At 31.5% G+C, this 15,842-nt stretch overlaps 3 protein-coding genes across 4 annotated transcripts; all 3 read left to right on the forward strand.

The window, feature by feature from the left end:
• Window positions 1-13: 13 nt before the first annotated feature.
• Window positions 14-3,032, forward strand: LOC107933925 (60S ribosomal protein L18a-like protein). Its single transcript, XM_016866238.2, has 4 exons — window positions 14-460; window positions 1,195-1,267; window positions 1,935-2,049; window positions 2,796-3,032. The coding sequence occupies exons 1-4, from the start codon at window positions 208-210 to the stop codon at window positions 2,853-2,855; spliced, it is 501 nt and encodes a 166-aa protein (XP_016721727.1). The 5' UTR covers window positions 14-207; the 3' UTR covers window positions 2,856-3,032.
• Window positions 3,033-3,187: 155 nt separating this feature from the next.
• Window positions 3,188-5,695, forward strand: LOC107933924 (cytochrome P450 CYP72A219). The gene is made up of 5 exons (XM_041074347.1): window positions 3,188-3,976; window positions 4,055-4,272; window positions 4,361-4,605; window positions 4,682-5,057; window positions 5,144-5,695. The coding sequence occupies exons 1-5, from the start codon at window positions 3,694-3,696 to the stop codon at window positions 5,576-5,578; spliced, it is 1,557 nt and encodes a 518-aa protein (XP_040930281.1). The 5' UTR covers window positions 3,188-3,693; the 3' UTR covers window positions 5,579-5,695.
• A 3,662-nt stretch (window positions 5,696-9,357) lies between these two features.
• LOC107933874 (cytochrome P450 CYP72A219) lies at window positions 9,358-11,583 on the forward strand. 2 transcript variants are annotated; one of them, XM_016866184.2, is made up of 5 exons: window positions 9,358-9,862; window positions 9,941-10,158; window positions 10,247-10,491; window positions 10,568-10,943; window positions 11,030-11,583. In XM_016866184.2, the coding sequence occupies exons 1-5, from the start codon at window positions 9,580-9,582 to the stop codon at window positions 11,462-11,464; spliced, it is 1,557 nt and encodes a 518-aa protein (XP_016721673.2). In that variant the 5' UTR covers window positions 9,358-9,579; the 3' UTR covers window positions 11,465-11,583. The 2 variants fall into 2 exon arrangements, with proteins under 2 accessions (XP_016721673.2, XP_040930289.1); XM_041074355.1 differs by having other exon boundaries at window positions 9,370-9,862; window positions 9,941-10,041.
• The last annotated feature ends 4,259 nt before the right edge of the window (window positions 11,584-15,842 follow it).

Here is a 15,842-nt window from a genome sequence, read left to right on the forward strand (position 1 = left end):
CCGAAGTGAATCAGGAATAATTTAGCTTCACAAGATGTGTCGTTTATATCCCAAATTACAATGTAATAATAAGTTAAAATTGCCAAACTGGGTATGATAGGCAGAAGGCAGCTTCCTGAACCCGATCCTAACGCTCAATTTTCCCTAGTTGATTGATCACCATAACCAGATCTAATTTCCCAATCTAGAATCTCCCTGGGAGGAGAAATGAGTAATGAAGATAGAGACAGAGGTGTAGCTGTAGATAAACAGCAGCATAACCAATATGGAACATTCCAAGGAGTTGCCAACTACCCTCCTCCACGTCCTCCACGTCCCCACCACCACAACCCGCATCCGCAACAGCAACAGCACCAGCACCAGCAACAGCAACAGCACCATGTGCCAACTATTGGGTTTCCTCCACCTCCCTCTATCGCTCCTCCTCAGTATTACCCCCAAGCCTACCAGACCGTGCCGGGTATTCTACAAATATGAAAAAACTTTCTTCTCTTTTTATTAGCTTATCGAAATGAAGGATTTTGAGATTTGGGTTCTTGTTAGATGAATGGTTAATGATATTTTTTAAATGAAAGATCCAAGTTTTTTAATGTTTTAGAAGAAAAGGTGTTTAAATATTAGGAGTTTTTTAGCAGAGAAAGAAGATAAATAAATGCATGAGATACATTAGCAATATTATTTGGATTTGGTTGTCTAATGTATTGAATTTTTTTTTTAAGGGTGACCTGAGTAGGTGTGGGAAGATTCAAAGTTTTTTCTATTATAGCAGATATATATATTTTAATGGTTTAAGAAGAATGGAAGTTGGTTTCAAAGGAAGATGAGAAATAAAAGCATTTATATATATATATATGATATGTCATTAATTCATAAACCAAACATATAAAATATGTAAAAATGTTTGGGGGTTAATTATGGTGTTTTGACAATCCTGTAACCTTCAACTTGAAGAAAACCTTAGGTTTCTAAAATTTATGTGAAGAGTTAGAATGGTAGGCTTCATGGATCTGAATAACTAGAATCAATGTAAGAGTGGTATATTGTGTGAAGTTTGGTTTCTTGTATATAATTGTATCGAAAACAATGTTACATGATTTAAAATGATCGTTCATCCAATTTAACAAAGCCTGCATTATGTTGATAAAAAATTTTAATTCATGTTGCGGTTTGTTCTATGATATCTTTGATGTCTAGGTTATGATGTTGCTGAAGGAACACCTGTAAGAGATAAGCTACCGTGCTGTGGCATTGGATTCGGATGGTTCTTGTAAGTGTACATAGTTTTCTTTGTTTTTTAGGAGTTCTTTACATATGAAGTAAAACAAGTAGCAACTTGATGGATATGTCATTATGCTTTAACTTGAACAAATCATTTTCCTTTATCTCTAATTGCCATTTCTTTAAAAGAAAAAGAGGGAGTTGTGTAGTTTACAGTTTGGACAAATGGGAAGTTAATATAATGCACTATTTGGATGAAAATGTTATAAGAAACCTGTGAGTTCATATTGGGTTTATTTTATATCATAATTAGATTGTTGAGCTGGCTGTCATACTTAGATGGTCTTTCATTTTGCTACTTGTTAAACCATACCACTTTCACATTCATACTTGAAATGGCTGGGATTTAGTGCCATTCTACTTAGCAGCCTCGTGTAATACACAGGTGAAATGTTTATCTTTTCATGTCACCTTAAAGTTCCCATTTCCATGACGGTATTGTTAATTGAAGACTGGTAGACACCCCAAAATACGGAAATTGTTTTGGATGTATACCACTTTACCATGCATGATTGCATGACATATATTTTTCTACAAGTTTGCATGACATTTTATTATTATATTGGTCGTTATTTTCTGTACTCGTAGCTTCCATTTATATATTTTTATGAATTTTGAACTTTCTTGTTTAATAAGAGAAGTATGCTGCTTTGAAGGTTCATCATTGGTTTCTTCATTGGTGGCCTTCCCTGGTATATTGGATTCTTTGTTTTACTTTGTGCAAGGATAGACGACAGAGAGAAAGCAGGATATATTGCTTGCACAATTGCCGTGAGTATCTTTTCTATCAGTATTTTTTCTTTTCCAATTTTATGAAAGCCATCCTGCCTTGTATTGATCATCAACTTAACCATTATATATATATGTGTGTGTATCTTATGTATTTGTACCATGCTTTATCTTCAATGCAAATATAAGTTAAACTACAAAGATTGGATTGTTAAAAAAAAGTTTAAAATGTTAAAAAAATTGGAAATTTTGATTTTGTAAGAATGATAGAAAACCAAGGTCAATGCTTGCATATGTTATCTACTACATGCACAATCGGGTCGATGTCTGTCTATATTTTTCTTGTTTAGAAATCGTGTTCAATTGGGTTACAATATGTACTATTGAAGTGTCAATTTTTAATTTCCTTATCAAGATTACACATTTTTTTGTTAATATTTGGAATCACTTAATGGTTATAAACCCTGCGTGGATACTGTCCACAAAGTCTAGTTGGAAAATCCCTTGTATTCTTTGTCCTTTCTAAGAACTTTTCCTTTCCATCATTCTCGCTTCTGTTTTCTTTTTTCTTCCCTCTACTTTAAGTCATTATCTAACGTAGATATCCCTTGTATTCTTTGTCCTTTCTATGGCAATCGAGTCAATTGATGGCAAGCCAAAAAAAAGAACAACTATCCTGTCTTACTCGATTGCCATCCCTACTGTTAAACACCATTAGGAAAAGGAAAATTTTAGTTAAGCTTTAAAACAGCCATGTTTTAACGATGTTGGTGATGGTGCTTGTGCAGGCCCTTCTTGCTACAATTACAATTATTCTTAGTATAACAATTAAAGCTGGTGGGTGGTAAAGCACACCTGTTTTTGACTGAGAGATGTATAGGTTCCCAAATAATATGTATATGCCCCCCCCCCCTCTTTTATTTTATTTCATTTCCAGTAAGTTATTGTTTATGATAATTTGCAACAAATGTTTTTATCATTATTTTGTTGGTGAATGATAATAAGATTAAACTTTACTTTCTTAAGCTCCAATTCTTTGGACGTTGGTGATTTTTTATTATAGTTGATTCATTGTATGGTATTAATATAATTTATGTCGCTTAAAATTTATAACTGGAAATATAAATTTTAAATTTTACTTCAATTTGTTTGTATTTATAAATGGTTAATTCAAACTTATCTTTTTCCTCATTATATTTTATATTTAAATTAACATTTAAACTATTTTCATTAGCAATATTGTTATTAATTATATTTATTAGCACCAGCATCAAACTTACTAAAAATTAAATTTTTAACTTCAAAAAAAAATATTTTTAGCTATTTATCATCACAGAGAAAAAAAGGTAAGGTCACCACGCCTCATGCTTCAACACCTCAAACTAGACTCTCATCACCTGTATTTATCATCGATTCAGAATTTTATTTTTACTGTATTCCAGAACTACCTAGAAATATATCTTCAAACTTCCTCTGGTTAAGTTCATTGATAGTCAACTTACTATTATTTCTAAAAAAAGACAAATAAATTGATTAATAGTAATATCAATGGTTCAATTTTATTCTTACCAGTATCTGTCCTTTAGAAAGGGGCTTATAAAAGAGATAAGAGGTGAGTAAACTTGAGCTTCAGCTTTCCACAAACACCTTAATTTGAAGACACTGTTCTCTCATACTAAAAAAGACATGGAAGTTTACCTTGTAATTAGAGATTTGGTTTCATTGCTTGTTGTTGGGTTATTAATGATATGGGGATGGAGAGCTTTAAACTGGGTATGGCTGGCCCCAAAAAGGCTCGAAAGGTGCTTGAGACAACAGGGTTTTGCAGGGAATCCTTACAGGTTCCTTTCTGGTGACATAAAAGAGCTCTTCACTATGAGCAGACAAACAAGAGCTAAACCTATGCCTCTTAGTGATGATATTGGGCCTTATGTTGTTCCTTATCAACATCAAACTGCCAACCAGTATGGTATGTTTTTTTATTTAATCTGCAATTTATGATAATTCTTTGTTATTTATGTATGGAATTTATTGGGAGGAAATGCAGGAAAGAATTCATTTACGTGGTTTGGTCCAAGACCAAGGGTGAACATTACGGACCCTGAAAAAATAAGAGAAATACTTAACAAATTTAATGACTTCCAGAAGGTACGTACCAATCCACTGCTTAATTTGCTTGTAAGCGGCCTTGCTAACCTCGAAGGAGACCGATGGAGCAAGCGTAGAAAAATCATAAACCCTGCATTTCATCAAGATAAGTTGAAGGTATAGAATAGTGATGGGTACTCAAGACTTTACAGAAAACATCATACTTAAACCTGAGCTTTTCTGATTTAGAAATAATTGGATGCAGAATATGTTGCCAGCATTTTATCAAAGTTGTAGTGACATGTTAAGAAAATGGGAGAAGATGGTGTGTACAGAAGGATACAGTGAGTTAGATGTGTGGCCTTATCTCGTAGATTTGACAAGAGATGTGATTTCCCGATCTGCTTTTGGAAGCAGCTTCGAAGAAGGCAAACGAATTTTCCAATTACTAGAGGACCAACTCGTTCTCACAATCAAATTAATACAAACTGTTTACATTCCAGGATGGAGGTAACCCTCAACTTAATTTACTTGAAAAAGGTTGCAAATGTTGGAATTCGCTAAAATCGTGTTTGTTTTCTTGAAGGTTTTTGCCAACAAAGACAAACAGGGAGATGAAGATGAAACACAGAGACATAAAAGAGTCGCTTAGGGAAATGATAAAGAGAAGAGAGAAGGCAATTAAAGCAGGGGAAGAGAGCAATGAGGACTTGTTGGACATACTTGTGGAATCCAATATCAGAGAAATGGAAGCAAAGAATATGGGGATGAGCATTGAGGATGTGATTGAGGAATGCAAGCTGTTTTACTTTGCTGGCCAAGAGACCACTTCGGTCTTACTGGTGTGGACTATGGTTTTATTAGCAAGGTATCCCGATTGGCAAAGTAAAGCAAGAGAGGAGGTTTTGCACGTTTTGGGTGACAGTAAACCTGATGCTGATGGCCTTAATCGTCTCAAAGTTGTAAGTCCCTAGCATGTCTTTTGAAGGTCCGATCAATGAGGTCGACAACTCAAAAACTTGGTTTTTTTGTTTCGCTAATTCTACAGGTAACAATGATATTGTACGAGGTTCTAAGGTTGTACCCACCAGTGGTTGAGCTAGGACGTTCCGTTCCAAAAGAAATAAAACTGGGGAATTTGTTGTTACCAGCAGGAGCAGAAGTTTCGGTTCCGATCCTGCAGATCCACCATGACAAAGATCTTTGGGGTGACGACGCACGGGAATTTAAGCCAGAGCGGTTGGCGGAAGGGGTTTCCAAAGCAACAAAGAGTCAAGTCACGTTTCTGCCATTCGGATGGGGTCCTAGGATCTGTATTGGCCAAAATTTTGCCATGATGGAAGCCAAAATGGCGATGGCTATGATTCTCCAACGCTTCTGGTTCGAGCTTTCCCCTTCCTATGCTCACTCTCCTTACAGCAGGGCAACTCTTCGTCCACAGCATGGTGCACAGATAGTTTTACATAAACTTGGCTCTAATTGAATTGTTATGTAAACAGATCTTTTTGAAAATATAGCGTTTTAGTGTATCGTCAAAGTCCGGTGTCTGTAATGGTACAATTCCGATGCATGAATAGTAAATTTTAAGATGTTTGGTTAAGTCCGAAATAATATGCAGAAATTGAGTGTCTTGAATGGATGTAGTATTTAATGGTGGACATAGTTGAGGGATTAATGTGGTAATTATCGAACAAATAATTGCATATGGTACAAAGACTTATATGGAAATTAGAGCGGGGGGAGTAGAAAATGACTACTTTGCTTTGGGCATCAATTTAGAAAGATTTAAAGTACAAATGTATTATTAGTTTAAAGGATTTGTTTTAAAGAAGGAATGACAATTAAACCTCATGGTTGATTTGTGGAAGGGAACCGATGATGGGATGATTATTCTTAGTGGTAAAAAAAAAACTATTAAGGAGGTTATTATACTTGTTATCAATTTCTCAAAATTTGAATGGGTTTAAGTCAGATTATATCGAGCTTGTTAGATGAGTTCACGGACCAAGCTTGCATGATAATGGCTGCTTACAGAAATGTATCTATAGTTTTCTACAAAGTCATATGTGAAATTATGCATTGGTACCGCATAAACATGTTTTATGTCTAGAATATTATACGTGTCTATGTGCATGGAATCTACCTAGTATATCATATCAATGAACAGTATCAATGGTGGACCCCAAAAGTATTTTTGGGGGGTCAGAATTAAACTGTATGTTTTTATGAAAGTAAAAATTTAATTTCACTATTTTATAGTCAATTTCTTTTTAATTTTTGAAGGATTAAATTAAATTTTTATAAATTTTTAAGAGGTTGAAGTACAATTTTATCATTACTAATTTAAAATTTTATAAACTATAAAAAATATAAATAAAAAATTTTATATTTTAGGATAGCCAAGGCTACTGCCAACTCTAACTCACTGAATAGTATAAATAAATAAATACCATCATCTAAAATATGGGTAAGTGTCCAAAATATGATTTTGGTGAAAATATGTAGGGTTGGTCTCATGGAAGTGTAAAGACAAGAACCCCGCTAATGTATGGGATGTGTAAAGTTGAATCTAGGGAGCAAATAGGAGTGAATCATTTTGGTAACATTTGGACAAGAAACATAATGAACAAAATGAAAGGAGAGGAAGCTAGTAAAATATTTTTTTGGGTCATATAATTTGTTTGGCATATATTTTTATAAATTTTAAATATCATTTTGGAGTTGAATTATAACTTTTTTTTATATATTATCTTAAAATTTTATAAAATTTAAGGAGTTAAAACACAATTATTCCATGGGTCAGAGCTGCCCTCGCTTTGCATTTCTTTGAGATTCAGCCTTATCTCAATTGAGGGTTGAGTAGAAAGATTTGGTGGAGCAAGCAAAGCTATCAATCAAGGTTGGAGAAAGCTTAGGAGGTCACAATGCATAATTATTTAAATGTAATTCTAATATTTAAATAAAATTTATTAATATAATATCAACAAGTGTTAAATATAATGATCAGATACCATTATATTTTTAGAAAGAGAAAATATGTTTAAACCTTAAAAACGGCGTTACTAAAAATAATAATCACAAATCTTGAAATATAAAAAATAAATTTTTTAATATAATTAAAATTTAATTTGAAAGCCGAGCTGGATAAAATTCTAATTTTAGATAATGGTACCAACAACAAATCAATATTTAAATTAAAATTAATCTAAATTTAATATAATCAAATTGGACTCTAATATTAAATTTAATATAATCAAGGTTCATGAACTTTATACCCTATGCTTTACGTAATTGAAAAAAAAATCATTGGACATAAAAGTCTACGAAAAGTTTCACTATATTAATAAATAAATAAATAAAAAATATTGCTACAAGATTACAACATAAAGTTACAATAAGAGCTTATAACTTAACAAAGGCTATCAATAAATAATCTCAAACAAACTAAAGAGAAATATTGAGAGTCCCACCAAATAGTGATTGCCTTTAAAAGTTGAAAACTCGAAGTTATAGTATCTCAAATAAAATTAAACCATGAACATTAAATTTTTCGAGTCTACTAGCTACTGTAAAAAATTGAGCTCCAACGGACAACAAATGAACCTTTGATCGAAGAAAATACGAAAATTAGTCTCGGTAAATCAAGCTGCCAAACTTACTTTTTATCTTATCTTTAATTTGTAATAAAATTCAAAATTAAGGTTTTGTTTGTTTCATTTAGAACAACTTTCAAAAAATTAATTTTGGAAAATGGATTGATTTTTTGAAATAGATGATATTTTATTGTGTAAAAATTTTATTTGTTGTTTGATGAACTTTTTTTTAAATCATTTTTTTAGAATTATTTTTAGTGAAACAAATATATCATAAATATATTTGTTACAAAATATTATATTAGTATTTTCTTTTGACAATTAAAGTTTATTTTATGATAAGACAATATTTTATAATAATTAATATCATATATACTTAATAATAAATCATGTCTAATTAAAATTTAAGTTAAATTAAATATATTAATAAAGCTACATATAATCATATTTTATATAATTAAAATAGTAATATAAATATTTTTCAATAAGATATTAAAGAATATTTAAAATTTAAATTTATTATTACTAAAATTAATTATTAAAATAAAAATGTAATATTAAATAATTTATCTAATGATAAGTTATATTAATAATTTATTATATCATTAAATAAAAATAATTAAATATGTATGTTTAATAATATTATGTTATAATATTCATTATTAATATTTTAATATTCTTAAACAGCCGTGTCTCAAAGATGGTTGTGATGGTGATGGTGATGATGCAGCCCCCCTTCTTACAATTACAATAATTTTTAGTGCAATAATTAAAGTTGCTGAGTGGTAAAGTAAACTTCTTTTGACTGAGATGCATGTAATATATGGATGTTGAGGTTTTAGACTGCGCGATCTTTAAAGGGGTTAAATTATATATTTATATAATATGATTATTGTTTATGAATATAATATTATAGATAAATTTTTATACATATTAATATGTATCTTATTTTAAAGTTAATATGTATTTTTTTAGATGTGGATTCACCTATATAATGATATGAACTCATTATGCAGTCTCATGAAATATGCAAACACATATAGTGTAAATATAAAGTATGAACCACCAAAAGTACAGATCAACACCTAATTGAATAATTGGATAACAGATAGGTAATAATAAATATCATTCACTATCCCCTCTTGTTTTAATTTATTTTATTTCCAGTGAGTTATTTTTTTTATGATAAATTTGCAACAAATGTTTTTATCATTATTTTGTTGGTAAATGATAATAAGATTAAATTTACTTTCGTAAGCTCCTTCAATTCTTTGGAGTTAGTGGTTTTTTATTCTGATCTTTTTTTCTTATTAAATTTTTTATAATAAATGTGTTTATAGATGAGGTTAGATTATAATTGAATTATTTTATAGCATTAACATAATTTATATGGATTAAAATTTATTCTACTAAAAATATAAATTTAAAATTTTACTTCAATTTATCTTAATTTATAAATGATGAATTTAAATTTACTTTTTCCCCATTATATTCAATTTTCCACATAATATTTGGCATAGAACAAAAACTAGAACAATAAAACAAATATAAACTATGCTACAAAGAGTATACAGCTACAGAAAGCTGAAATGTTTTCCAAAAATTATATTGTTAACTTTTAAAAAAAAATATTTTAGCTATTTATCATCATGAAGAAAAAAGATACAGTCATGCACCTGGTCTCATGCTTCAACACCTCAACCTAGATTCTCATCACCTGTATTTATCATCGATTCAGATCTTTATTTTTACTATATTCTAGATCTCCCTATAAATATATCTTCAAACTTCCTTTGGTTAAGTTCATTCATAGATGGGTGAGTAAACTTGAGCTTCAGCTTTCCACAAACACCTTAATTTGAAGACACTGTTCTCTCATGCTAAAAACCACATGGACGTTTACCATGTAATTAGAGAGTTGGTTTCATTGCTTGTTGTTGGGTTATTAATGATATGGGGATGGAGAGCTTTAAACTGGGTATGGCTGGCTCCAAAGAGGCTCGAAAGGTGCTTGAGACAACAGGGTTTAGCAGGGAATTCTTACAGGTTCCTTTCTGGTGACATAAAAGAGCTCTTCACTATGAGCAGACAAACAAGAGCCAAACCTATGCCTCTTAGTGATGATATTGGGCCTTATGTTGTTCCTTTTCAACATCAAACTGTCAACCAGTATGGTATGTTTTTTTGTTTAATCTGCAATTTATGATAATTCTTTGTTATTTATGTATGGAATATATTGGGAGGAAATGCAGGAAAGAATTCATTTACGTGGTTTCGTCCAAGACCAAGGGTGAACATTACGGACCCTGAAAAAATAAGAGAAATACTTAACAAATTTAATGACTTCCAGAAGGTACGTACCAATCCACTTGTTCATTTGCTTGTAAGCGGCCTTGTTAACCTCGAAGGAGACCGATGGAGCAAGCATAGAAAAATCATAAACCCTGCATTTCATCAAGATAAGTTGAAGGTATAGAATAGTGATGGGTACTCAGACTTTAAAGAAAACATCATACTTAAACCTATGCTTTTCTGACTTAGAAAATAATTGGATGCAGAATATGTTGCCAGCATTTTATCAAAGTTGTAGTGACATGTCAAGCAAATGGGAGAAGATGGTGTGTACAGAAGGATACTGTGAGTTAGATGTGTGGCCTTATCTCGTAGATTTGACAAGAGATGTGATTTCCCGATCTGCTTTTGGAAGCAGCTTCGAAGAAGGCAAACGAATTTTCCAATTACCAGAGGACCAACTCGTTCTCACAATCAAATTAATACAAACTGTTTACATTCCAGGATGGAGGTAACCCTCAACTTAATTTACTTGAAAAAGGTTGCAAATGTTGGAATTCGCTAAAAGCGTGTTTGTTTTCTTTAAGGTTTTTGCCAACAAAGACAAACGGGGAGATGAAGATGAAATACAAAGACATAAAAGAGTCGCTTAGGGAAATGATAAAGAGAAGAGAGAAGGCAATTAAAGCAAGGGAAGAGAGCAATGAGGACTTGTTGGACATACTTGTGGAATCCAATATCAGAGAAATGGAAGCAAAGAATATGGGGATGAGCATTGAGGATGTGATTGAGGAATGCAAGTTGTTTTACTTTGCTGGCCAAGAGACCACTTCGGTCTTGCTGGTGTGGACTATGGTTTTATTAGCAAGGCATCCCGATTGGCAAAGTAAAGCAAGAGACGAGGTTTTGCATGTTTTGGGTGACAGTAAACATGATGCTGATGGCCTTAATCGTCTCAAAGTTGTAAGTCCCTAGCATGTCTTTTGAAGGTCCGATCAATGAGGTCGACAACTCAAAAACTTGGTTTCTTTGTTTCGCTAATTCTACAGGTAACAATGATATTGTACGAGGTTCTAAGGTTGTACCCACCAGTGGTTGAGCTAGGACGTTCCGTTCCAAAAGAAATAAAACTGGGAAATTTGTTGTTACCAGCAGGAACAGACGTTTTGGTTCCAATCCTGCAGATCCACCATGACAAAGATCTTTGGGGCGACGACGCACGGGAATTTAAGCCAGAGCGGTTCACGGAAGGAGTTTCCAAAGCAACAAAGAGTCAAGTCACGTTTCTGCCATTCGGATGGGGTCCTAGGATCTGCATTGGCCAAAACTTTGCCATGATGGAAGCCAAAATGGCGATGGCTATGATTCTCCAACGCTTCTGGTTCGAGCTTTCCCCTTCCTATGCTCACTCTCCTTACAGCATGGCAACTCTTCGTCCACAGCATGGTGCACAGATAATTTTACATAAACTTGGCTCTAATTGAATTGTTATGTAAACAAATCTTTGTGAAAATATATAGCTTGTTAGTGTATCGTCAAAGTCCGGTGTCTGTAATGGTACAATTCCGATGCATGAATAGTAAATTTTGAGATGTTTAGTGAAGTCCGAAATAATATGCAGAAATTGAGTGTCTTGAATGGATGTAGTATTTAATGGTGGACATAGCTGGGGGACTAATGTGGTAATTATCGAACAAATAATTGCATATGGTACAAAGACTTGTATGGAAATTAGAGCAGGGGGAGTAGAAAATGACTACTTTGCTTTGGGCATCAATTTAGAAAGATTTAAAGTACAAATGTATTATTAGTTTAAGGGATTTGTTTTAAAGAAGGAATGACAATTAAACCTTATGATTGATTTGTGGAAAGGAATCGATGATGGGATGATTACTTTTAGTGGTAAAAAAAACTATTAAGGAGGTTATTATATTTGTTATCACCGGCCCAAAATTCAAATGTAGTCACGTCAAATTATATCGAGCTCGCAATATGAGTTCACGGACCAAGTTTGCATGATAATAGGTGTTCACATAAAGGTATTTATAGTTTACTGCAAAGTCACATGTGAGATCGTGCATTGGAACCGAATAGACATGTTTTATGTTTAGAATATGATACGTTTCTATGTGCATAGAATCTACCTAGTATATCATATCAATAAATAGTATCAATTGCGGAGCCAAAATTTTTTTTGAGGGGTCAGAATTAAATTGTATATTTTTACTAAAATAAAAATTCAATTTCACTATTTTAATAGTTTATTTCTTTTTAATTTTTAAATGATTAAATCAAATTTTTATAAATTTTTAGAGATCAAAATATAATTTTATCATTACTAATTTAAAATTTTATAAATTATAAAGTATTTAAATAAAAAATTTCTTATTTTAGGGTGACCAAGGTGCTGCCAACTTCCTACTCGATCACTGAACAGTATAAATAAATAAATACCACCATCTAAAATACTCAAGAAAAACACTCAAGGATAAATAGAGAGATGTTGGGTAAGTGTCCAAAATATGATTTAAGTGAAGATACGTGTGGTAGGTGTCATGGAAATGTAAAGACAAGAATCCCACTAATGTATGGGATGTGTACACTTGAATGTAGGGAGCAAAGAGGAGCGAATCATTGTGGTAACATTTGGACAAGAAACATAATGAACAAAATGAAAGGAGAGGAAGCTAGTAAAAGATTTTTTTGGGGCATATAATTTGTTTGGTATATATTTTTTTAATTTTTAAATATCATTTTGGAGTTGAATTATAGTTTCTTTTTATGTTTTAAAACATAATTATTTTATTTTTAGAGTGTCAAAGTAGAGGTGAGCATGGATCAGACTACTCGGCTCGGCCGGAAGATCTGTCTGAAATGTGAGAGGTTTGAGCAAAAATATAGGCAAAAAAAATGGGCTTGGACAAAAAATATAAGGCTCGTTTAGAAAATGGGTCGGGCCTTGAGTAAGACATTTTTGGCCTCGAGCCTGGCCCGGCTTGAATTCACTAAAGGACAAAAAAAATTAATTTTTTAAATATTATTTTCTTGTTATTTTCTTCCTATTTTGCTACCATTGTACTATTATGTTACTACTATTTTGTTGTTATTGTTTGGATATTGTATAAACCTTATTTTATTGTTAATTTTGTTATTATTTTAGAAACATTTGCTTGTTAAGTTGCATCTATCTTAGTGTTATTTAAGTATACATATTTTTTAAAATTTATTTTCAATTTGTTGGAAAATATTTATTTTATATTTTTAGTATTTTAGATGTATTATATATATATTTTAAAATTATATAAAAATTAATATGGACAGGAGGGTCGAGCCCGAGTTTTAGCATTTTTATTCGGGTTAGGCTTGGACAAAATTTTAAGCCCATTTTTTGGGCCGAGCCTAACAAACAGTCTTGAATTTTTAGTTGAGCTTGGCCCGGCCCATGCTCACCTCTAGTTCAAAGCTGCCCTTGCTTTGCATTTCTTTGAGATTCAGTTTTATCTACTGTTGATTGGCCACTCAATTGAGGGTTGAATAGAAAGATTTGGTGAAGCAAGCTAAGCTATCAATCAAGGTTGGAGAAAGTTTAGGAGATCACAATGCATAATTATTTAAATGTAATTCTAATATTTAAATAAAATTTATTAATTTAGTATTAACAAGCCTTAAATGTAATGATCATATACTATTACATTTTCAAGAAGAAAAAATATGTTTGAACCTTAAAAACAACATTATTAAAAATAATAATCACAAATCTTAAAATATAAAAAATATAATTAAAAATTAATTTTAAACTCGAGCTGTAACAGCCCAAATTTCAGTGGTGTCGGAATAGTGATGTGAGATCACTAAATACGACATGTGAGTTTAGATATTAGTAAGTAAAAGTTAAGTGTGATTTTAGAAATATTTTTGAATTAGTGAAATTGTGAATTAAAGAAAATTTCTAGATAAAAACGAGGTATTGAGACCTCTAATTCATAAACCAAGCCATAAATATTTTTAGAAATATTTATGGAATGTTACTAAGTTAATATTAAAGTTTTGTTAAGAGATTTTAACATTTCAGTAATTAATTGAAGAAAAATGACTAAATTGAATAAAGTGTAAAACTATCAAATATGATTAAATAGCTTAAGAGATCATTAAGGAATGAGTTAAAAGGTAAATAGACCCAAATTAGGTGGGTTGGACGGCATGAGTGTGCAGGAAATGTAAAAAAATTAAGTGTGAACAAAGGGCAAAAGTGAAAATAGGGTAAAATTTAATTGTAAAATATGATGTAGTTGGTAATTTTAGAGAATTCATCATTTTTCTTCATCTTCATCGGCTAAAAACACCATTAGAGAGCTTTTAAGAAGCTGGTTTTATATTTTACAGCATGTAAGTTCAATTCTTGATTATTTAGTTCAATTCTTGATTATTTCTTGTAATTTTTGTGTTTTTTGAGACTTTTACAATTGGGTCCTACTATTTAACTTATTAGTTTTTGCTTTTATGAATGGTTTAGAAAGTTGCCATAAATAAGAGCTGAAATTTTATGATGATTTATTATGGAATTGGGACTGTAAGTTTATTATATGATGATTTTATGAAGAGATTTTATAAGAATTGATTTTTAGGACCTAATTGTGAAAGTCGTTGTAATTAGGGTTTTGTGTTAAAACTTTGAATTTCAAAGGCTTGGAAGTAGTTATAATGTTTAGATAAAATGATATTTTAGAATAATTAGTTCAATTGATGAACAAATTGAGCAATGACTAAATTGTAAAAATTGAAAAGTTTGAGAAAAAATGTAATTTCAAAAATTAAAGGGTATAAATTGTGAAGTAGAATAGAATTGAAATAGATGCTCATGAGGGAATGATTTTATAATTACAGATCAAGAAAACGAAGTGAATCGTGGAAAGGAGAAATTGCAAGAATATTCCCTGAAATTTCTACGACTTTTGCAAATCAGCCCAGTTAAGTTCATATGGAAAAAATTAATGTTTTGTTATGAAAATCTTATGATTTGATAAGATATATTATTATAGATGAATACTATCAAATTGTAATAATTATGAAATAATATTTAAGTAAAAGTACAAATTAGTTGGAACAATGGATTTGAGTGCTTTCGTTCTGTGACCATGATGAATTGATGGAAAAGGTGTGATATGTGCGCCCGTATAAGACCATAGTTGGGCTATGGCATCGGTGCAATGTGATATGTGCTCCTATATAAGACTATAGTTGGGCTATGGCATCGGTGTGATGTGATAATGTGCTTCTGTAAAAGACCATATTTGGGATATGGCATCGGTATGATATGTGACCCGTGTAAGACCATAACTGGGCTATGGCTTCGGTGTGTGATATGTGACTATGTGCAAGTCTATGGTTTTACCATGGCAATGTGATAATGAAGCACTCAATTCCATTATTGTTTCCTAATTTGACTATGAAAGTAAATGAGAAATAGGCCCAAGAGATCTAAAATTGGTGAATAGTGACATTGAAATCAATCAAATGAGTTTATTAATGATTTGTGATTTACAGGAAGGTTTAGTGAAATTAAATATTATATGATTGTGTGCAATATTCGGTAAGATTTATTTTTCTGTGCTTATGAGCGTACTAAGCTTCAATAAGCTTACTTGTGTATGTTATTTGTTTTGTAGATTGACTTATATACATACGGAGGATTGGATCTACATCGAGGATCACGCTATCCAGATTTATTCTGGTAGATTTTGTTAAACAACTTTTTGATTTATATGGCATGTATAGGGTTGATTTGATAATGTAATAGTATGAATGATTAAGTATGTAAAGTAAATTGAATGCGATGGTTGTGTTTGATAATGAAATATACAT

Source organism: Gossypium hirsutum, chromosome A01 (genome assembly GCF_007990345.1).
Source record: "Gossypium hirsutum isolate 1008001.06 chromosome A01, Gossypium_hirsutum_v2.1, whole genome shotgun sequence".
NCBI classification, from domain to species: Eukaryota; Viridiplantae; Streptophyta; class Magnoliopsida; order Malvales; family Malvaceae; genus Gossypium; species Gossypium hirsutum.

Bases quoted from the DNA above. Each gene is read 5' to 3' on its own strand.
- LOC107933924 (XM_041074347.1), top strand. From the start codon at position 3,694: ATGGAAGTTTACCTTGTAATTAGAGATTTGGTTTCATTGCTTGTTGTT. The intron at 4,273-4,360 runs GTATAGAATAGT...AATTGGATGCAG, and splicing joins TTCATCAAGATAAGTTGAAG to AATATGTTGCCAGCATTTTA. The intron at 5,058-5,143 runs GTAAGTCCCTAG...CTAATTCTACAG, and splicing joins GCCTTAATCGTCTCAAAGTT to GTAACAATGATATTGTACGA.
- LOC107933874 (XM_016866184.2), top strand. From the start codon at position 9,580: ATGGACGTTTACCATGTAATTAGAGAGTTGGTTTCATTGCTTGTTGTT. The intron at 9,863-9,940 runs GTATGTTTTTTT...GAGGAAATGCAG, and splicing joins TCAAACTGTCAACCAGTATG to GAAAGAATTCATTTACGTGG. The intron at 10,492-10,567 runs GTAACCCTCAAC...GTTTTCTTTAAG, and splicing joins GTTTACATTCCAGGATGGAG to GTTTTTGCCAACAAAGACAA.
- LOC107933925 (XM_016866238.2), top strand. From the start codon at position 208: ATGAGTAATGAAGATAGAGACAGAGGTGTAGCTGTAGATAAACAGCAG. The intron at 461-1,194 runs GTATTCTACAAA...TTTGATGTCTAG, and splicing joins AGCCTACCAGACCGTGCCGG to GTTATGATGTTGCTGAAGGA. The intron at 2,050-2,795 runs GTGAGTATCTTT...GTGCTTGTGCAG, and splicing joins ATATTGCTTGCACAATTGCC to GCCCTTCTTGCTACAATTAC.